The sequence below is a fragment of the Cupressus sempervirens genome, chromosome 4 (assembly GCF_028749045.1).
Source record: "Cupressus sempervirens isolate cs-2001-9-10 chromosome 4, ASM2874904v1, whole genome shotgun sequence".
NCBI lineage: Eukaryota > Viridiplantae > Streptophyta > Pinopsida > Cupressales > Cupressaceae > Cupressus > Cupressus sempervirens.
The window spans coordinates 740,611,215-740,636,004 of record NC_143121.1 but is presented as its reverse complement, the minus strand read 5'-3'; the positions used below and the strand labels follow the sequence as shown (position 1 = coordinate 740,636,004).

General features: G+C 37.4%; 1 protein-coding gene across 1 annotated transcript; it reads right to left on the bottom strand.

The window, feature by feature from the left end:
• Positions 1-643: 643 nt before the first annotated feature.
• On the bottom strand, positions 644-1,544 carry LOC149563489 (ABC transporter G family member 36-like). Its single transcript, XM_089828207.1, has 4 exons — positions 1,276-1,544; positions 950-1,110; positions 820-823; positions 644-737 (listed from the first exon to the last, which is right to left on the bottom strand). The coding sequence occupies exons 1-4, from the start codon at positions 1,542-1,544 to the stop codon at positions 644-646; spliced, it is 528 nt and encodes a 175-aa protein (XP_089684333.1).
• Positions 1,545-24,790: the final 23,246 nt, after the last annotated feature.

Here is a 24,790-nt window from a genome sequence, read left to right as displayed (position 1 = left end):
TTTCTTTTCTTTATAGACTAGTATATCTCGCAACTTGTGATCTTGAAAATATTGATAGTTAATAATGTAATATTTTTCTTACTCATATCATTTGCAAAGTCTTTTGAAGAGAAATGGTTACAAAACTGTTCTTGCTGTTGTTTCACAATGCTTCTTTAGACAAGATAAGCTAAGGTTTCCCAGGAGCTTTACATCAATAGGATAATGAGTCAATATGCAGGAATTCACAGACTTTCGAAATAAAAGAATCAATATAAGAAAAAATATCTGCATCAACATCAAAGGAACTCACGTTCTATATATGCAAGGACCACTGTGTATAGGACATTGAAGACAAATATAAAGTCAAACAAAGCAGCAGCCCCTATCCAATACCAGTATTCTTTCTGAAATATTTGGTGGCTTTTGAGAACTTCAACACCCAAAAGTGATGTTCCGTTGATGCTCTGCATTGCGCAATCCACTATCGATTCAAAACAAAAAGTATTTAAGTTGCTGCAAACTTGCTCTATACCGTAGAAAATTCAAAAGATTCACTCATATAAAATGAAAAGAAAAATCTCCAAAACTGCGTTGCACGCCTTATGGTTGAAATGACTAAGATAAGCATGGGTGTAATGTTAAAAGGCTTACTTTATTCCATCTAGGAGCAAGCATCTCGTTTATCATCAGGGCATTTTGTCCATACATCATTCGTGAGGACCAGTAGCCCTATATCCACCACTTGGGAATCTTCCCTACAAAAAAAAGATGACCATCGAATTATACTACCCTTTTAAATCATTTTACAAATAACCTTGAAGATGCCTTTGGGAGCACCTTTCTGATACATTAGAGTAAGCCAGTGGCATTCAGATTGAATAGCTTTTGGTCATTCATCAATGCTATCACGTCTAGTTCTTCATTCATTTAAATTCATAATTAAAAATGAATATAAAGTCAAATATACCTAGATGAATAACAAAACTTCCAAGCATGAAAATAGCCAGCAAGGCAAATACTGCTCCACTATTGGCTGCTGCTTTAGTCCTGCAAACAGCTGTTGTTAATCGAAACAAGGAAGCTGACATCTGATTTACAAGAGACAATATGAGGAAGTGCCTAAAAAACCTGCATGATTAATGACACCATTAGATTAAGAGAAGGGAGTAATGAACTGTGATCTATTCACATCACTATTAATAACCCAACAAGAATTGTCAGGGCGAACATGTAACATGGTAATATTATAGGTATAGATACAGAACAATCACTAAAGTGGCAACTGACTAGTACCTGCTGACTTTAGGAGAAAATCCTATACCATAGTACGTGATAATCACCCAAGAAAATGCCTCCACAACTGAGATAGGAATGCTTAACAATAAGGTTGGAATAGTGAAAGCCCATGCCGGAAACATTAGAAGATCACGTTGTTTGAAGAACATAGGTAACCTGGTAATTGTGTATGCGAGTTCTACGGTCCCATTGAACATGTTGACAAGGAAACTGAAAAACAAAGCTCCAAGATATAAATTCCCATCATCCTCATTTCTTTGATGCATCTGGGTTCTCAGGAAAACCTTTCTGTCATTTACTACTTCTCAGCATGCATAATCACCATAGCACTACAAGATAACAATTAAGTAGATCATAGGACTACCAAATCTAGTACTCTTAGCAGACCATAGGAGTACAAGTTAACAACTAAGTAGTTTTGTATGAATGAGTACTTTAGCAGACAATAGGGTTGCAGGATAAGGATAATAATAATGTAGTTTTGTATGGATGAGTGCTGTGTATCACACCATAATAGTAAGATAGTTTTGTGTATGCATATCTTTCTAGAGATGTTGAAAATATGTCTGAAAATATCAATAAACATACAATTACTTTCTTATGGGTAAATGCATATGGTATCTATTATACATATCTTTCAAATTAAATTTTATCCATTTGAAACTAATTGAATCTAACACTTTTCTAACATATTTCAAAGTTTACATATACAGGCTATAGGACACGTCAAAGGCAACACAAGTTAGGAATGAGAAGATTGGTCAACACCATCTTGGCTCTGGTGGATATATGCAAATTCAATCATGCCTTGTAAGTAGTAGTAAATGAAATTTCATATCAATTTTTTTACATAAAATAACAAATAAGCAATACATTCAATATTAACAATATTATGCAAAATATGCAAGGCATTGAATTTAATGTAGCACCCATAAAAGAGGACAAACAAATTGGCTTCAAGAAAGGCTATAAGGCAGTTGTTGCCCACCATCGCATAGATTCCAGTGGCCAAACAGATGTAGAAGATTTTGGTGCACCAGTTCACACACAAGTAAACAATCCTAATGAACAATAATAGTAATTGAGAACTTCATGAGAAATAATCTATTTGATGTTAATTTTGAACAATGATAACAATGTGTGGATGACATTCCACTATAGCCTCCTACTCCCAACACAGATCTTACTCATGATGACGAAGGCACAGATCCCACACATGATGATTACCTTTATGTGCATCACTATGATACAAGTACATATTCAATTTCTATTAAAAATTAATCATATAATTATTAATAAAATTTAACATCTTAAATTGCAATTGGTGTAACCTTTATGTGATAATTTTTGTGTATGCAAAGCACGATATCAGTGTTGATCATGTTGATGTTGGGGCTTAACAAAATGTGAGAGTAGATGATGTGGCACTATCAAGTAAAGAAAAATCCTTGTTATGTTCTTTAGATTAATGAAATACTTATAACATCAAAAAAATATGTAGAATTAAACCCATTTATTTCTTATTGCAGGGGCGCATCAACCTTATCCTTGAAAAAAGAAGAGGAAGTCTCATGTCATAAGATCATAACCAAAAGAGCCACAAGAGAATGTTGAAGATAGCCATGATGTACCTATTACCCTTTATCTTCAACAAAAGAAGAAATGAATGTTAAGAAACTTGTTTGATGATGAATGTGTTTATGAATTTTTATGAATGTTGCTTATTAATGAATTTAATGTCATGTTATTGAATATTGTTATGTGGTTATATTGATTGACATGTTCACAAATTATTGATGAATGTTTATATGTATTAATTAATTGTATGTCGTATTTATTGAGTACCAAAATTTGCACCCAGTACTGAACTAAAAAAGTTTAGTAGCTCTAGCATAACATGGGAATCACTTCTTGGTGGGACAAGCGATTGTGTAAAACCTCTAATTTCAAGGCCAGCTCCTATTGAATATTCAGTGACATTTCCATAAACCTAATCTAAACTTGTGGGAAAAGGGGAGAAATTACTAGAAATAAACCTAAAACCTACAGTCTAAACTAAGATGTGGGTGATACACCAAAAGTGATATGAAAGTTTGGGGACAAATGATAGAGAAGGACTACTCAACTACTTAAAGTACAAATAGAAAACTTCTTTTGTATAAAGAATTGCATAATTAATTTGTAATAGGATTTGAGGAATGAATTAGCAAAATGAGGAATACAGATGCCTCTCTCTTACCAATTTCACCTTTAAAAAACACAAATTACAACCTACAAATAGACTTACTCCTCTACAACTAGGTGCTAGAATGAGACAAAAGAATAAGGAACAAGAACAATTCAGTAATTACTTTATCAAATCATTCTGATACTACACACAGAATTGTAGAAAGAGAGAAGGTTCAAAAATTAACACAAGTGAAAAATGCGCCACCTTAGTCAACCGATCAACCGTGACCATGATAGCATCATGACGACGAACTGTCATAGGTAATCCTACAATGAAATCCATGGAGATAATATCCCACTTCCAAGAAGGAATGAGATTTGGCTGCAAAAGTCCAGCCGGGTGCTAATGTTCTACCTTGACTCTCTGACACTCAAGACACCTAGCCACAAAATCAGCAATATCTCGCTTCATTCCAGACCAAAAGAACAAACGTCTCAAATCAGCATGCATCTTTTTAACACCTGGGTGTGCTAAGTATGGTGTACGATGGGCCTCCGCTAGAGTCAAGGTGCGAAGTTCATCCATTAAAGGCACATAAATCCTCCCCAAATGTCTCAAAAGACCATCTGATTCTCGAACATAGCCTGCAAACTTTCCTTCCAAGGGTCTTCCTGAATCTATCTCTCTACACACTTCCTGATACCATGAATCTGTAGGAAGTGCCTGAAGAATCCGACCCCTCAAATCGACACTAAGAGTCATAAATGATACCACATGTCTCCTGCAACTCAAAGCATCTGCCACTACATTTTCCTTACCTTGAATATAGTTAACCTCAAAATCCTACTCACATAGAAACTCCATCCATTGTCTCTGGCGAGCATTCAAATTAGGCTGAGTAAAAATATACTGAAGATTGCGATGATCGCTGTGTAGCTCAAATTTGTGCCCCAACAAGAAATGTCTCCATCTTGTCAAAGCATGAACTACTGCTGCTAACTCAAGATCATGCGTAGGATAATTTAACTCATGATCCTTGAGCTTGCATGATTCATACGCTATCACCCGTCCATTCTGCATCAACACTGCCCCAATACCTTCAAAAGAAGCATCTGTACACACCATGAAATCTCCCTCTGGATCAGGTACTGCTAAAATGGGTGCACTAGTTAAAAGTTCCTTGAGCTTTTGAAACGCTTCCTCACATTTCTCTATCCACACAAACTTCTTTCCTTTCCTCTGAAGAGAAGTGATAGGATGTGCTATCCTAAAGAAGTTCTGGACAAATCTGTGATAATAACCAGCTAAACCCATGAAACTACGAATCTCTGACACATTAGTCGGTGTTGGCCAATCTATTATCGCCTGAATCTTTGTAGGATCCACTAATATACCATCACCTGAGATAACATGCCCTAAATATTGAATCTCTGACTTGAAGAATTCGCATTTAGTGGCATTAGCATAAAGCTGATTGTCTTTCAAAAATTGCAATACCAACCGCAGGTGTTCATCATGCTCCTTCTAATTCTTAGAATATATCAATATATCATCAAGAAACACAAGTACAAACTTGTCAAGATATGATCGAAAAACACCATTCATCAAACTCATGAATACTAATGGAGCGTTAGTCAACCCAAAAGGTACCACTGTGAACTCATAATGCCCATAGCGAGTTCAAAAAGTGGTCTTGTGAATGTCAGCTTCCTTAATGCGAAGCTGGTGGTATCCTGACTTAAGGTCAATCTTGGAGAAAACTGTAGCCCCCTTGATCTGATCGAATAGATCATCAATCCTAGGCAAAGGATACCTGTTCTTAATAGTCACCTTGTTCAACTGTCTGTAATCGATACAAAGGTGCAAAGAACCGTCTTTCTTCTTCACAAAGAGCACTGGAGCTCCCCATGGTGATACACTAGGTTGAATGCTCCCTTTGGCCAGAAGTTCCTCTAACTGAAGACGTAACTCTCCCAGTTCCTGTGTGGTCATGCGATAAGGAGCTTTAGAGATAGGTTTTGCTCCAGGAACTACATCAATGCTAAAGTCAATATCCCTCTTTGGAGGCATGCCTGGAATCTCACTTGGAAAAACATCTGCGTACTCTTGCAAAATCGGGTGATCTAAAGTCTTCCTCACATTATCTTCTTCTTCAAGATCATTTACCATAACAGCAAATATTTGACATCCTTTACAAAAACTTCACTTCATTTGCATAGCAGAAATCATCCGTAGAGATATCGGCCTTGGTATCCCAACTATCTTTACATCATTCCCTTGGTCATCCTGGCACATAATAATCTTCTTCCTGCAATCTATACTGGCTTTATGAGTTCCAAGACAATCCATGCCTAAAACCATATCATAGGAAACAAGGAGTATGACTCGAAGATCCACTACCGAAACAAAGCTTCCTAAGCTAAGCCCACACTTATGAACTACAGAGTTCGTGGAGACATTGATAACTGAGGCTAGTTCCACTTGCCAACCATGATCTTGCTTCACCGCATCCAGCTTACACTTAGAAACTATAGATGGTGAAATAAATGAATTTGTAGCTCCTGAATCAAATAATACTGAAAGAGATATACCTCGAATAGCACCTGTGGTCTCAACCACTATACCCTGATGATCTGCCTGACGGTGATCAACTACTGCAAATACTCTATGAGCTCTACCTGCATCACCTACTGTAGGCTCTGAGGCTGTAGGCCTAGGTCCTAAAAACTGAGGTGCTCGCTGTGGACACTGAGCTGCATAATGACCAATTTGTCCACATGAAAAACATTTTGTATTCCTGCCAGACCCTCTACCCATAGGTGGTACATTTGATTGTTGTTGGCTGTTCCTGCTAACAAACGACTAACTACTCTGAGCTGGCTGATTGGGTTGATTTTGTTTATTGCGTTGAGCATTGCAATTGTTCTTAAAGTTAGAACCTTTGCAGCCACTTTGAGCCTAAGAATTAAATCCCTTCTGTTGTTGCGTCTGTCGAGACTGCTAGTGAAACTATTTTCCCTTAGAAGAGAAAGGCTTCTTGTTACCATCTGAATTAAAGTTTCTTTTAGATCCTGACGCTGCTGGCGCTCCTACAAAACCACCTTGACCAAGGTTGACGCTTTGCTCAACAAGGATTGCTCGATGTACCGCATCCTTGAGGGTTTTTGGCTCAAATACTTTGACACCCCCAATAATACGGTTGTTCAAACCCCTAATAAAATGTTGTGTCAACTGAGTTGAATTTTCACTAAATCCTGAAAAAGATATGAGCTCATAAAACTTACGCTCATACTCGGTCACTGACATAGTGTACTGCTTGAGATTATGAAATTCGTCTGCCCTTTGCTGTTTCCATTCCTCTGGTAGGAATCTTTCTTGGAAACTCTCCAAAAATAGTTCCCAAGTGACACTGCTCATATCGATCCCTAGTTTTTTCTCCTCAATTGTCCACCAAGTGGCTCCAAAGTTCTCTAAATTGGTGATCGCAAATCTTGCCTTAACATTGCTGTCAAAGTCTTGCATAGCGAAAATCCTGTCGAGAGAAATAAGCCACTGCTCGACCAGATAACCAGACCCTTGCCCATTGAAAGGCTTAACCTTGGATCTTGAAAGATCCTTCATCTGAGTGGACACAATGGACCTCTGACGATCCTTTCGAGGGCTTCTAGATCTGGGACTATGCTCTTGTTCTATCTGATGCACTTTAGGTTGTTCTTGAATAGGAGGTAGACGTTCTAGAATAGTCTGCATCAACTGTCTCAGACCAACCTCTTCAGACTCAGCTTGGTCCTCCCTTTGGCTCTCTTCCTGCTGCCTATTGGAGTGCTCTTCCTCGCTCTCCATACGAACTGATCCCTCATGGGCAGACTCATGGGCACTGACGGTTCTGCCATGACCACGGCCTCTTCCATGGCCCCTACCTCGGCCTCTAACAGAAGACCTAGTCCCGGATACCATCCTATAACAGTACAGAGTACTATTACAATCAAGAGACACATGATACAATAAACTAAGTTCAGTTTTAGGTCTAAGTAAAATTTCAGTTTTGACAACTAAGTTTTGAAGTATGAAAACATACCAGTAACAGTTCAAGTTCTGTTTTCAGTTTACCTAGTTTCAAATTGAAAAGATACACTTAATAGCTCAAGTTCTGGTTGTTCCAAAATACCCAGAGTTCCCAATGTAGAAACTCGCGCTCTGATACCAAATGTAATGCCCTGCCAAGGGATCCAAAGAATTAACCTTGTATTTCACTAAGTTTGGTGGCATTTTTTTTTTTTTTTTGGAAGTAATTACCATAGACAACTTATGCACAATAATGGAAGCAATAGCAATGTCCATCTAAAGAGTAAACATATCATACATAACAGACTACATTCTTTAAGATCCCCTTAACGTGAATTACTTACATGAATCCATCTAGTAAAACATCCACATGAAATAATATTGATAAGTCCAATGTTCATTCGTTACATATCCAAATGCGCATTCATCCTCTGCACATGTCACAAGGTGTGAAGGCTTAAAAGAATATACATATGTAGAATAAGGTACATCATCCTATTCTAATCTATGATACATCAAAGTAAAGATAATCAGATGATACTCATGATACATCATCATAAAAGTCATTTACATCTATCATAAAGATCAAATAAATAAACTAAGTGCACGGTTCCTCCCAACCGTTAATAGCATCATTAGACCATCGTGGATCCTAGCCATCCCTCTGTGCGTAACATTCCAATTCACCGAGAAGATCATCGGTATTAACATAGTAGGAATGTCACTCCTAATAAATACAACATCATATGTAGAAGTAATCTAACATGCAAACATAAGCATAAGCTAACATCATCTAACATATGCTAATCATCAATGAAAGGATACATATCCACCATCACGAAGGATGCATCAGCCACGATGTCTCAATGAATCTCAAATGATAAGAGTGGAAAATACACTACCACCCGACCACGTGGTAAATAAGTGGTCCACTCCCACCGTGCTGAGGACATAATTTCAAGTCCCAAACAGGCTATCAAAACTACATAGCACAAATCTCTAAAGTCTAGGAATCCTAAAAGTATACTAACTCAAGGGTTCCAATCACAAAACAGACATCTACTTCCCAGAGGCACACAATGACATGTAGGAACCTACTATGCAAGCGGCAAAGTGTCATCACATTTATCTCGTACAAGTTACCCTGGCAGTTAGCTAAACTCCACGGGTCCATACAGATCTCATGCGGCCACTAGTATCCTTTCATACTGACAAGGCATACTATGGAATGCAAGGTCGCAACCATGCATTCTCTCTACTCCCATCCTAGCCTATACAAGCACTCAAGGCATGGGCGAGAACCATAAACTCTTATCTTTTTAGGTTCAATCAATTAGTATTAAGTGTGTGAATGTTATCACTTATTAATCCAACTTACAATGAGTTACCCTGGCAGCCTCTTAGGGCCCCGACCCCCATTGCAAGCCACTTCCCGACACTACATGCAGATATCCTACCCTAATGCTCATGGTATCATAATCATAAAGAGAGTCCATAAAATCATCAAATATCCACAATAAGAATCATCATGATAAAATCATCAAATATGCATAAAGGCATCAAATCACCATGAGCAAACATCCATAGAAAATCATGATCACAACAGCTCTCTATTGGCAACTGAAGCATCACTGATAATCAAAATATCCATTGGTTCTTAATAACCAAAATATATCTCAAAATCATACTTATCGAAGACTCCAAAATGGTTGAGTCAAACATGTCACAACATGACATCATCAAGAATAAATCCATATATTAGTCCCATCATGGCAACTAGAATATATTCAAGGATAACTGATCGATGACAAAAAATAATGGTTAAGTCAAGGGTCTCAGACATAAGAATCTCAACTATAACAATCAGTATTCACAACAAATACATAGAGCATTCCATTACATAATCATGGTTGGGTTTATAAAGATCGAGATTAAAACATCATCAAGACATCAGATTCACATAATCCCCAAGCCTCTGGTACATGTCCTATACCAGTCAACACTAGTCAACCCAAAACCCAAAACATTAGCATAATGAATACACAATGTAAACACATGTTTTGGTTTTGCTAAGTTTTCAAATTTGGATTCATATGCAAAATCTCAATTTTTGTATTCCGAGTTTAGAGGAAGAACATTTTCCTATGTTTTTCCATGTATTAATTTTTGGACGGATTAAAAATTACCTCTAAACTTCAGTTTCCAATTATAATATTTAAAAGACGTTTCCACTAACTTAATTTTCATATGCTTCATATATTTTATAATCTTAAACTATTAATTAATTCATAATAGTTAAAATTATAAAATTACAAAACTATTCATCATTAAAAAAGATGAATTCATAGATCTTTTATTATCAACTTTAAATCTTTTAATAACATATATATATATATATATATATATATATATATATATATATATATATATATATATATATTTATATTTAAATATATACATACGTACATATATAATATAATATTTTATTTTATTTTGCATTTTATAAAAATGAAACTGAATTTTTATTAGTTTCGATTCATATCACATAAAGGAAATTGAATAACAAAATTTCCTTAAAACAAAGCCGAATCGTATATGCCGTCGGCTGTCACTGTCCCAAACATGCATTAGTATTTGTTTTATCATACAATTGCAGCGCGATTTAATAAGTTGCAAAATACGTTTATTAAAACATTTCTGCCACAGTAAGGTTATGATTATATAAATATATATTTTATATATATATATATATGTGTGTGTGTGTGTGTGTGTGTGTCTGTATGTATATATATATATATATATATATATATATATATATATATATATATATATATATATATATATATAATATACAGAATCTCAGTATGTTTATAAAAATACAAGCTTTCATTTTCAGAACCTCTCTATGAAACTTGTTCTTTTTAAAAATTCTCTGATGACTAATTCTAATGGGTTTGTCCATGAATTGCAACCCTAGTCCGTATTATTTTCAGATCTAAGCATATAGAATCCTTAAATAAAACTTAATTGCCCAAATTGAAAACGCACAATGAAGACATATGGAAAATACGAAGAAGACAGGGGAGAGCAAGATGCAGAAGTATCATAATGAAATCACAAGAATCTACCCAGATTCTGATGCTAACTCGCTTATCCTTAGATAACCCACAGAGCAAGCTCCCCTTCTTCATATTTTTCCCGAATCCTCCAATGCTTCAACTGTTCTCCACGCTAACCACACTATCCATGCTATGTCCAAGCTATCAAGGAATGCCCGAATATAAAGAGCTTTCAGGATAACCCTAGAATGCTTCTAGAACCAGCTGGAAGATATCGCCAACTAAGCATGGACCTATTTCCAACCTTTTTGATTAGCTCTAGGGTTGTAGAAACCATGTGCTTAATTGATGCACTAACCCCCGTGTTGTTGACACATGAGAAATAGAGAATTGCGTTATTTCCCATGCAAACTTATAACTCCAATAACTTTTTTTTAATTAATTTTCATTTAAATATTTATAACTCCCACTTTAATCTTCATAACTTTTATTTTAACTTTTATAACTTTTATGATTAATATTTGTTTATTAATTTATTAATATTTTATAATTATTATTTATTTTAATTTCTAATTTTCTTTTAATTTAATTCTTTTATTTCTCAATTAATTCTCCTTGAATTAATCATAATCAAAATATCAAAAATCATGATATTTAATTTCTCAAATAATTAATTTATTAATTAAATCTATTTGTTAAGACTTAATTAATAGGAAATTCACCATAGACCTTCATGATAAAATATGAAAACCCATCATAGGACAATTCATACGAAATTAGTCTAAAGGATTAAAAATCACAAAATATGTCATCCGACACATTCAGTGGGTACTCAACTCAGATACTTGTCCTAACTCACTTGGACAAATGGTTTTAGGGTTTGGGATTTGGACTTGAGAATTTATCTCCCCTCTCTTATCATTGAGATAGTATAATAGGGTACGCTCATCTTGGCAATTCAGGGAATTCGATACTCGGTACCTGCAACCTGCAAAAAAATCATGCATGTACATACAATATATATAGTGCTAAGCTAAACAGGCAATGGTAGGAAGTGGTGCATCATGTAGATCCCGACTAAGCAGGTGACTACGACTCCCTTCCTTAACCACATCAGAAACGCCATACAATAAGAAAACACGCACACCATACACATGCAAGTATGGGGTAAGTATCCATAATAAAACACATAAGATAATCAACCATCTAACTAATCATCAGCAGTAACTGAAAACAATATAATGATCATCATACATACATGAAATGTGAAGTCTAAATGATCTCATCATATAATAACTGAATCCATAACATAACGTCTGATAGTGTCAAAATAATACCACTAATCCATCTACATAAAACTAGTCCATCAAAGTATGATAATAATAGCAATAATATGTCCAGAGAAGATGTGAACGAGGGTAGGGACTACATCCACCCCCCCTTGGGTTAGGCTTACTCCTGGAAGCCTACAAACAAATAGGGATATAATTCCCTCGATCTAGCCGCATCCTCCCAGCTAGCTGAAGAATCGTCAGTAGGGTCCCATTGGACCCTTACCTGCTCGATGGTTCGACAACTGAGGGTCAACCCCCGCTGCTCCAGAATATGAACCGGCTCCAAAGCCAGTTGGCCATCCTCTACCTGCAACGCATTCCAATCAAGAACATGTACAATATCAGGAATATACTGCCTAAGCACTGAAACATGGAAAACATCATGAATGCGAGCTAGGCTATGCAGTAGAGCAAGGCGGTAAGCAACCGGGCCAATCCTCTCCAAAATCTCAAATGGTCCCACAAAATGAGGTGCTAACTTAGAACCCTTTCCATATCGGATCAGACTCTTTCGCAGTCGCACTCTCAAGAAAATCTTATCTCCCACTGCAAACTGCTTATCAGTCCTATGAGCATCAGCATACTTCATCTGTCTATCCTGTGCCGTAGTTAAATGCTCGTGGATACGCACTACCTGTTGCTCCATATCACGAAGCATCTCAGAACCCAACAGAATATGATCCTCAAGGTTGTCCTAACTCAAGGGTGTACGACAAGGATGACCATATAATGCCTGAAAAGGTGCCATGCCAATAGAACTATGATATCCATTGCTGTAAGAAAACTCCACTAGATAGAGATAGTCCTCCCAATATGTCTACCTATCCATCACATGCATTTGTAACATATCCTCCAAAACCTGATTCACCCTCTCTGTCTGACCATCAGTTTCTAGATGATATGTCGAACTGAAGTTTAACTGCGTTCCAAGCTCATGCTGCAATGATGTCCAGAATGCAGATGTGAATACAGGATCCCTGTCAGAAATGATCTTTCTAGGAATACCATGTAATCTCACAATGTCACGCATGAAGACATCAGCTACAGAAGCTGCTGTGTAAGAAGACCTGATAGGTGAAAAATGCGCCACCTTAGTCAATCGATCAACCATGACCATGATAGCATCATGACGACAAACTGTCATAGGTAATCCTACAATGAAATCCATGGAGATAATATCCCACTTCCAAGAAGGAATGATATTTGGCTGCAAAAGTCCAGCCAGGTGCTGATGTTCTGCCTTGACTCTCTGACACTCAAGACACCTAGCCACAATATCAGCAATATCTCACTTCATTTCGGACCAAAAGAACAAACGTCTCAAATCAGCATGCATATTTTTAACATGTGGGTGTGCTGAGTATGGTGTACGATGGGCTTCCGCTAGAATCAAGGTGCGAAGCTCATCCATTAAAGGCACATAAATCCTCCCCAAATGTCTCAAAAGACCATCTGATTCTCGAACATAGCCTACAAACTTTCCTTCCAAGGGTCTTCCTGAATCTATCTCTCTGCACACTTCCTGATACGATGAATCCGTAGGAAGTTCCTAAAGAATCTGACCCCTCAAATCGACACTAAGAGTCATAGATGATACCACATGTCTCCTGCGACTCAAAGCATCTACCACTACATTCTCCTTACCTTGAATGTACTTAACCTCAAAATCATACTCGCATAGAAACTCCATCCATCGTCTCTGGCGAGCATTCAAATTAGGCTGAGTAAAAATATACTGAAGACTGCGATGATCGCTGTGTAGCTCAAATTTGTGCCCCAACAAGAAATGTCTCCATCTTGTCAAAGCATGAACTAATGCCACTAACTCAAGATCATGCGTAGGATAATTTAACTCATGATCCTTGAGCTTGCGTGATTCATACGCTATCACCCGTCTATTCTGCATCAACACTGCCCCAATACCTTCAAAAGAAGCATCTGTACACACCATGAAATCTCCCTCTGGATCAGGTACTACTAAAATGGGTGCACTAATTAAAAGTTCCTTGAGCTTCTGAAATGCTTCCTCACATTTCTCTATCCACACAAACTTCTTTCCTTTCCTCTGAAGAGAAGTGATAGGATTTGCTATCCTAGAGAAGTTTTGGACAAATCTACGATAATAACCAGCTAAAGCCATGAAACTATGAATCTTTGACACGTTAGTCGGTGTTGTCCAATCTATTATCGCCTGAATCTTTGCAGGATCCACTGATATACCATCACCTGAGATAACATGCCCTAAATATTGAATCTCTAACTTGAAGAATTTGCATTTAGCGGCATTAGCCTAAAGCTGATTGTCTTTCAAACACTGCAATACCAACCGCAGGTGTTCGTCATGCTCCTTCTGATTCTTAGAATATATCAATATATCATCAAGAAAAAAAAGTACAAACCTGTCAAGATATGATCGAAAAACACCATTCATCAAACTCATGAATACTGATGGAGCATTAGTCAACGCAAAAGGTACCACTGTGAACTCATAATGCCCATAGTGAGTTCGTAAAGCGGTCTTGTGAATGTCAGCTTCCTTAATGCGAAGCTGGTGGTATCCTGACTTAAGGTCAATCTTGGAGAAAATAGTAGCCCCCTTGATCTGATCGAATAGGTCATCAATCCTAGGCAAAGGATACCTATTCTTAATAATCACCTTGTTCAACTATCTGTAATCGATACAAAGGTGCAAAGAACCGTCTTTCTTCTTCACAAAGAGCACTGGAGCTCCCCATGGTGATACACTAGGTTGAATGCTCCCTTTGGCCAGAAGTTCCTCTAACTGAATACGTAACTCCCCCAGTTCCTATGTGGTCATGTGGTAAGGAGCTTTAGAGATAGGTTCTTCTCTAGGAACTAGATCAATGCTAAAGTCGATATCCCTCTTTGGAGGCATGCCTGGAATCTCACTTGGAAAAACATCTATGTACTCTTGCAAAATTGGGTGATCTAAAGTCTTCCTCATATTATCTTCTTCTTCAAGATCATTTACCATAACAGCAAATATTTGACATCCTTTACGGAAACTTTGCTTCATTTGCATAGTAGAAATCATCTGCAGAGATATCGGCCTTGGTATCCCAACTATCTTTACATCATTCCCTTGGTCATCTTGGCACATAATAATCTTCTTCCTACAATCTATACTAGCTTTATGAGTTCCAAGCCAATCCATGCCTAAAACCACATCATAGGAACCAAGGGGTACGACTCGAAGATCCACTACCAAAACAAAGCTTCCTAAGCTAAGCCCACACTTATGAACTACAGAGTTCATGGAGACCTTGATACCTGAGGCTAGTTCCACTTGCCAACCATGATCTTGCTTCACCACATCCAACTTACACTTAGAAACTATAGATGGTGAAATAAATGAATCTGTAGCTCCTGAATCAAATAATAGTGAAAGAGATATACCTCGAATAGCACCTGTGGTCTCAACCACTATACCCTGATGATCCTCCTGACGGTGATCAACTGCTGGAAATACTCTATGAGCTCTACCTGCATCACCTACTGTAGGCTCTGAGGCTGTAGGCCTAGGTCCTAAAAATTCAGGCACTCGCTGTGGACACTAAGCTGCATAATGACCAATCTGTCCACATGAAAAACATTTTGTATTCCTGCCAGACCCTCTACCCATAGGTGGTACATTTGATTGCTGTCGGTTGTTACTGCTAACAAAGGACTAACTAATCTGAGCTGGCTGATTGAGTTTATTTTGTTTATTGCATTGAGCGTTGTGATTGTTCTTAAAATTAGAACCTTTGCCGCCACCTTGAGCCTGAGAATTAAATCCCTTTTGTTGTTGCGTCTGCCGAGACTGCTGGTGAAACTGTTGTCCCTTAGAAGAGAAAGGCTTCTTCTTACCATCTGAATTAAAGTTTCTTTTAGATCCTGATGCTGCTGGCGCTCCTACAAAACCACCTTGACCAAGGTTGACGCTTTGCTCAACAAGGATTGCTCGATGTACCACATCCTGGAGGGTTTTTGGCTCAAATACTTTGACACCCCCAATAATACGGTTGTTCAAACCCCTAATAAAATGTTGTGTCAACTGAGCTGAATTTTCACTGAATCCTGAAAAAGACATGAGCTCATAAAACTTACGCTCATACTCGGTCACTGACATAGTGTACTGCTTGAGATTATGAAATTCATCTGCCCTTTGCTATTTCCATTCCTTTGGTGGGAATCTTTCTCGAAAACTCTCCTAAAATATTTCCCAAGTGACACTACTCATATCGATCCATAGTTTTTTCTCCTCAATTGTCCACCAAGTGGCTCCAAAGTTCTCTAAATTGGTGATCGCAAATCTTTCCTTAACATTGCTGTCAAAGTCTTGCATAGCGAAAATCCTGTCGAGACAAATAAGCCACTGCTCAGCCACATAACCAGACCCTTGCCCATTGAAAGGCTTAACCTTGTATCTTGAAAGATCCTTCATCTGAGTGGATACAATGGACCTCTGACGATCCTTTCGAGAGCTTCTAGATCTGGGTGTATGCTCTTGTTCTGTCCTATGCACTTTAGGCTATTCTTGAACAGAAGGTAGACGTTCTAGAATAGTCTGCATCAACTGTCTCAGAACAACCTCTTCAGACTCAGCTTGGTCCTCTGTTTGGCTCTCTTCTTGCTACCTATTGGAGTGCTCTTTCTCGCTCTCCATACAAACCAATCCCTCATGGGTAGACTCATGGGCACTGACGGTTCTGCCATGACCACGACCTCTTCCATGGCCCCTACCTCAGCCTCTAACAGAAGACCTAGTCCCAGATACCATCCTGCAACAGTACAGAGTACTATTACAATCAAGAGACACATGATACAATAAACTAAGTTCAATTTTAGGTCTAAGTAAAATTTCAGTTTTGACAACTAAGTGTTGAAGTATGAAAACATACCAGTAATAGTTCAAGTTCTATTTTCAATTTACCTAGTTTCAAATTGAAAAGATACACTTAATAGCTCAAGTTCTAGTTGTTCCAAAATACCCAGAGTTCCCAATGTAGAAACTCGCGCTCTGATACCAAATGTAATGCCCCACCAAGGGATCCAAAGAATTAACCTAGTATTTCACTAAGTTTGGTAGCATTTTTTTTTTTTTTTGGAAGTAATTACCATATACAACTTATGCACAATAATGGAAGCAATAGCAATGCCCATCTAAAGAGTAAACATATCATACATAATAGACTACATTCTTTAAGATCTCCTTAACGTGAATTACTTACATGAATCCATCTAGTACAACATCCACATGAAATAATATTGATAAGTCCAATGTTCATTCATTACATATCCAAATGCTCATTCATCCTCTGTACATGTCACAGGGTATGAAGGCTTAAAAGAATATACATATGTAGAATAAGGTATATCATCCTACTCTAATCTATGATACATCAAAGTAAAGATAATCACATGATACTCATGATACATCATCATAAAATTCATTTACATCTATCATAAAGATCAAATAAATAAACTAAGTGCATGGTTCCTCCCAACCGTTAATAGCATCATTAGACCATCGTGGATCCTAGCCATCCCTCCGTGCGTAACATTCCAATTCACCGAGAAGATCATCGGTATTAACATAGTAGGAATGTCACTCCTAATAAATACAACATCATATGTAGAAGTAATCTAACGTTCAAACATAACCATAAGCTTACATCATCTAACATATGCTAATCATTAATGAAAGGCTACATATCCACCATCAAGAAGGACGCATCAGCCATGATGTCTCAATGAATCTCAAATGATAAGAGTGGAAAATACACTACCACCCGACCACGTGGTACCTAAGTGGTCCACTCCCACCATGCTGAGGAGATAATCTCAAGTCCCAAACAGGCTATCAAAATTACATAGCACAAATCTCTAAAGTCTAGGAATCCTAAAAGTATACTAACTCAAGGGTTCCAATCACAAAACATACATCTACTTCCTAGAGGCACACAATGACATGTAGGAACGTACTATGCAAGCGGGAAAGTGTCATCACATTTATCTCATACAAGTTACCCTGGCAGTTAGCTAAACTCCACGGGTCCATACAGATCTCATGTGGCCACTAGTATCCTTTCATACTGACAAGGCATACTATGGAATGCAAGGTCGGAACCATGCGTTCTCTCTACTCCCATCCTAGCCTATACAAGCACTCAAGGCATGGGCGAGAACCAAAAACTCTTATCTTTTTATGTTCATTCAGTTAGTATTAAGTGTGTGAATGTTATCACTTATTAATCCAACTTACAATGAGTTACCCTGGCAGCCTCTTAGGGCGCCGGCCCCCATTGCAAGCCACTTCCCGACACTACATGCAGATATCCTACCCTAATGCTCATGGTATCATAATCATAAAGAGAGTCCATAAAATCATCAAATATCCACAATAAGAATCATCATGATAAAATCATCAAATATGCATAAAGGCATCAACTCATCGTGAGCAAACATCCATAGAAAATCATGATCACAACAGCTCTCTATTGGCAACTGAAGCATCACTGATAATCAAAATATCCATTGGTTCTTAATAACCAAAATATATCTTAAAATCATACTGATTGAAGACTCCAAAATGGTTGAGTCAAACATGTCACAACATGACATCATCAAGAATAAATCCATATATTAGTCCCATCATGGCGACTAGAATATATCCAAGGATAACTGATCGATGACCAAAAATAATGGTTAAGTCAAGGGTCTCAGACATAAGAATCTCAACTATAAAAATCATTATTCACAACCAATACATAGAGCATTCCATCACATAATCATGGTTGGATTTATAAAGATCGAGATTAAAATATCATCAAGACATCACATTCACATAATCCCCAAGCCTCTGGTAGACGTCCTATACCGGTCAACACTAGTCAACCCAAAACCCAAAACATTAGTATAATGAATACACAATGTAAACACATGTTTTGGTTTTGCTAAGTTTTCAAATTTGAATTCATATGCAAAATCTCAGTTTTTGTATTCCGAGTTTAGAGGAAGAACATTTTCCTACGTTTTTCCATGTATTAATTTTTGGATGGATTAAAAATTCCCTCTAAACTTCAGTTTCCAATTATAATATTTAAAAGACGTTTCCACTAACTTAATTTTCATATGCTTCATATATTTTATAATCTTAAACTATTAATTAATTCATAATAGTTAAAATTATAAAATTACAAAACTATTCATCATTAAAAAAGATGAATTCATAGATCTTTTATTATCAACTTTAAATCTTTTACTAACATATATATATATTTATATATATATATATATATATATATATATTACATATATACATATATATATATTTATATTTAAATATATACATACGTACATATGTAATATAATATTTATTTATTTTTTGCATTTTATAAAAACGAAACCGAATTTTTATTAGTTTTGATTCATATCACATAAAGAAAATCGAATAACAAAATTTCCTTAAAACAAAGCCGAATCGTATATGCCGTCGGCTGTCACTGTTGTGACATTTGCCGCGGGTACCCTGCGACCGATACAGTCGTGGGTACACTGCGTAGGAGGTACCGCGCGACCCTTTAAAGCACGAGTACAGGGTGCGATTCTGCCCCCACCCAAACATGCATTAGTATTTGTTTTATCATACAATCGTAGCGCGATTTAATAAGTTGCGAAATACGTTTATTAAAACGTTTCTGCCATAGTAAGGTTATGATTATATAAATATATTATATATATATATATGTATGTATGTATATATATATAATAAGGTTTATGTATATATATAAATATATATATATATATATATATATATATAATATACAGAATTTCAATATGTTTACAAAAATACAAGCTTTCATTTTCAGAACCTCTCTATGAAACTTGTTCTTTTTAAAAATTCTCTGATGACTAATTCTAATGGGTTTGTCCATGAATTGCAACCCTAGTCCGTATTATTTTCAGATCTAAGCATATAGAATCCTTAAATAAAACTTAATTGCCCAAATTGAAAACGCACAATGAAGACATATGGAAAATACGAAGAAGATAGGGGAGAGCAAGATGCAGAAGTATCATAATGAAATCACAAGAATCTACCCAGATTCTGATGCTAACTCGCTTATCCTCAGATAACCCGCAGATCAAGCTCCCCTTCTTCATATTTTTCCTGAATCCTCCAATGCTTCAACTGTTCTCCACGCTAACCACACTATCCATGCTATGTCCAAGCTATCAAGGAATGCCTGAATATAAAGAGCTTTCAAGATAACACTAGAATGCTTCTAGAACCAGCTGGAAGATATCGCCAACTAAGCATGGACCTATTTCCAACCTTTTTGATAAGCCCTAGGGTTGTAGACAACATGTGCTTAATTGATGCACTAACCCCCGTGTTGTTGACACATGAGAAATAGAGAACTGCATTATTTCCCATGCAAACTTATAACTCCAATAACTTTTTTTAATTAATTTTCATTTAAATATTTATAACTCCCACTTTAATCTTCATAACTTTTATTTTAATTTTTATAACTTTTATCATTAATATTTGTTTTTTAATTTATTAATATTTTATAATTATTATTTATTTTAATTTCTAATTTTCTTTTAATTTAATTCTTTTATTTCTCAATTAATTCTCCTTGAATTAATCATAATCAAAATATCAAAAATCATGATATTTAATTTCTCAAATAATTAATTTATTAATTAAATCTATTTGTTAAGACTTAATTAATAGGAAATTCACCATAGACCTTCATGATAAAATATGAAAACCCATCATAGGACAATTCATACAAAATCAGTCTAAAGGATTAAAAATCACAAAATATGTCATCTGACACATTCAGTGGGTACTCAACTCAGATACTTGTCCTAACTCACTACGACAAATGGTTTTAGGGTTTGGGATTTGGACTTGAGAATTTATCTCCCCTCTCTTATCATTGAGATAGTATAATAGGGTATGCTCATCCTGGCAATTCACGGAAGTCGATACCCGGTACCTGCAACCTGCAGAAAAATCATGCATGTACATACAATATATATAGTGCTAAGCTAAACAGGCAATGCCAGGAAGTGGTGCATCGTTGTAGATCCCGACTAAGCAAGTGACTACGACTCCCTTCCTTAACCACATCAGAAATGCCATATAATAAGAAAACATGCACACCATACACATGCAAGTATGGGGTAAGTATCCATAATAAAACACATAAGATAATCAACCATCTAACTAACCATTAGCAGTAACTAAAAACAATATAATGATCATCATACATACATGAAATGTGAAGTCTAAATGATCTCATCATATAATAACTGAATCCATAACATAATGTCTGATAGTGTCAAAACAATACCACTAATCCATCTACATAAAACTAGTCCATCAAAGTCTGATAATAATAGCAATAATATGTCCAGAGAAGATGTGAATGAGGGTAGGCACTACATCCACCCCCCCTTGGGTAAGGCTTACTCCTGGAAGCCTACAAACAAATAGGGATATAACTCCCTCAATCTAGGCGCATCCTCACAGGTAGTTGAAGAATCGTCAGTAGGGTCCCATTGGACCCTTACCTGCTCGATGGTTCGGCCCCTGAGGGTCAACCCCCATTGCTCTAGAATACGAACCGGTTCCAAAGCCAGCTGCCCGTCCTCTACCTGCAACGCATTCCAATCAAGAACATGCACAATATCAGGAATATACTGCCTAAGCACTAAAACATGGAAAACATCATGAATGCGAGCTAGGCTGGGCGGTAGAGCAAGGCAGTAAGCAACCGGGCCAATCCTCTCCAAAATCTTGAATGGTCCCACAAAATGAGGTGCTAGCTTAGAACCCTTTCCATATCGGATCGGACTCTTTCGCGGTCACACTCTCAAGAAAACCTTATCTCCCTCTGCAAATTACTTATCAGTCCTATGAGCATCAACATACTTCTTCTGTCTATCTTGTGCCATAGTTAAATGCTCGTGGATACGCACTACCTGTTGCTCCATATCACAAAGCATCTCAGGACCCAACAGAATGTGATCCTCAAGGTTGTCCCAACTCAAGGGTGTACGAAAAGGATGACCATATAATGCCTGAAAAGGTGCCATGCCAATAGAACTATGATATCCATTGTTGTAAGCAAACTCCACTAGATAGAGATAGTCCTCCCAATATGTCTGCCTATCCATCACATACATTCGTAACATATCCTCCAAAACGTGATTCACCCTCTCCGTCTGACCATTAGTTTCTGGATGATATGTCAAACTGAAGTTTAACTGCGTTCCAAACTCATGCTGCAGCGATGTCCAGAATGCAGATGTGAATACAGGATCCCTGTCAGAAATGATCTTTCTAGGAATACCATGTAATCTCACAATGTCACGCATGAAGACATCAGCTACAGAAGCTGCTGTGTAAGAAGACCTGATAGGTGAAAAATGTGCCACCTTAGTCAACCAATCAACCGTGACCATGATAACATTATGAAAACGAACTGTCATAGGTAATTCTAAAATGAAATCCATGGAGATAATATCCCTCTTCCAAGAAGGAATGAGATTTGGCTGCAAAAGTCCAGCCGGGTGCTAATGTTCTGCCTTGACTCTCTTTAACTCAAGACACCTAGCCACAGAATCAGCAATATCTCGCTTCATTCCGGACCAAAAGAACAAACATCTCAAATCAGCATGCATCTTTTTAACACCTGGGTGTGCTGAGTATGGTGTACGATGGGCTTCCGCTAGAATCAAGGTGCGAAGCTCATCCATTAAAGGCACATAAATCCTCCCCAAATGTCTCAAAAGACCATCTGACTCTCGAACATAGCTTGTAAACTTTCCTTCCAAGGGTCTTCCTGAATCTATCTCTCTGCACACTTCCTGATATCATGAATCTGTAGGAAGTGCCTGAAGAATCCGACCCCTCAAATCGACACTAAGAGTCATAAATGATACCACATGTCTCCTACGACTCAAAGCATCTGCCACTACATTCTCGTTACCTTGAATGTACTTAACCTCAAAATCGTACTCGCATAGAAACTCCATCCGTCGTCTCTGGTGAGCATTCAAATTAGGCTGAGTAAAAATATACTGAAGACTGCGATGATCGCTGTGTAGCTCAAATTTGTGCCCCAACAAGAAATGTCTCCATCTTGTCAAAGCATGAACTACTACCGCTAACTCAAGATCATGCGTACGATAATTTAACTCATGATCCTTGTGCTTGCATGATTCATACGCTATCACCCGTCCATTCTACATCAACACTGCCCCAATACCTTCAAAAGAAGCATCTGTACACACCATGAAATCTCCCTCTGGATCAGGTACTGCTAAAATGGGTGCACTAGTTAAAAGTTCCTTGAGCTTCTGAAACGCTTCCTCACATTTCTCTATCCACAGAAACTTCTTTCCTTTCCTCTGAAGAGAAGTGATAGGATGTGCTATCCTAGAGAAGTTCTGGACAAATCTACAATAATAAACAGCTAAACCCATGAAACTATGAATCTCTGACACGTTAGTCAGTGTTGTCCAATCTATTATCGTTGAATCTTTGCAGGATCCACTGATATACCATCACCTGAGATAACATGCCCTAAATATTGAATCTCTGACTTGAAGAATTTGCATTTAGCGGCATTAGCATAAAGCTGATTGTCTTTCAAACACTGCAATACCAATCGCAGGTGTTCCTCATGCTCCTTCTGATTCTTAGAATATATCAATATATCATCAAGAAACACAAGTACAAACCTGTCAAGATATGATCAAAAAACACCATTCATCAAACTCATGAATACTGATGGAGCGTTAGTCAACCCAAAAGGTACCATTGTGAACTCATAATGCCCATAGCGAGTTCGTAAAGCGGTCTTGTGAATGTCAGCTTCCTTAATGTGAAGCTGGTGGTATCCTGACTTAAGGTCAATCTTGGAGAAAATTGTAGCCCCCTTGATCTGATCGAATAGGTCATCAATGCTAGGCAAAGGATACCTGTTCTTAATAGTCACCTTGTTCAACTATCTATAATCGATACAAAGGTGCAAAGAACAGTCTCTCTTCTTCACAAAGAGCACTGGAGCTCCCCATGGTGATACACTAGGTCGAATGATCCCTTTGGCCAGAAGTTCCTCTAACTGAAGACGTAACTCTCCCAGTTCCTGTGTGGTCATGCGATAAGGAGCTTTAGAGATAGGTTCTGCTCCAGGAACTAGATCAATGCTAAAGTCGACATCCCTCTTTGGAGGCATGCCTGGAATCTCACTTGGAAAAACATCTATGTACTCTTGCCAAATCGTGTGATCTAAAGTCTTCCTCACATTATCTTCTTCTTCAAGATCATTTACCATAATAGCAAATATTTGATATCCTTTACGAAAACTTTGCTTCATTTGCATAGTAGAAATCATCTGCAGAGATATCGGCCTTGGTATCCCAACTATCTTTACATCATTCCCTTGGTCATCTTGGCACATAATAATCTTCTTCCTGCAATCTATACTGGCTTTATGAGTTCCAAGCCAATCCATGCCTAAAACCACATCATAGGAACCAAGGGGTATGACTCGAAGATCCACTACCGAAACAAAGCTTCCTAAGCTAAGCCCACACTTATGAACTATAGAGTTCATGGAGACCTTGATACCTGAGGCTAGTTCCACTTGCCAACCATGATCTTGCTTCATCGCATCCAGCTTACACTTAGAAACTATAGATGGTGAAATAAATGAATCTATAGCTCCCGAATAAAATAATACTGAAAGAGATACACCTCGAATAGCACCTGTGGTCTCAACCACTGTACCCTGATGATCTGCCTGACGGTGATCAACTGCTGCAAATACTCTATGAGCTTTACCTACATCACC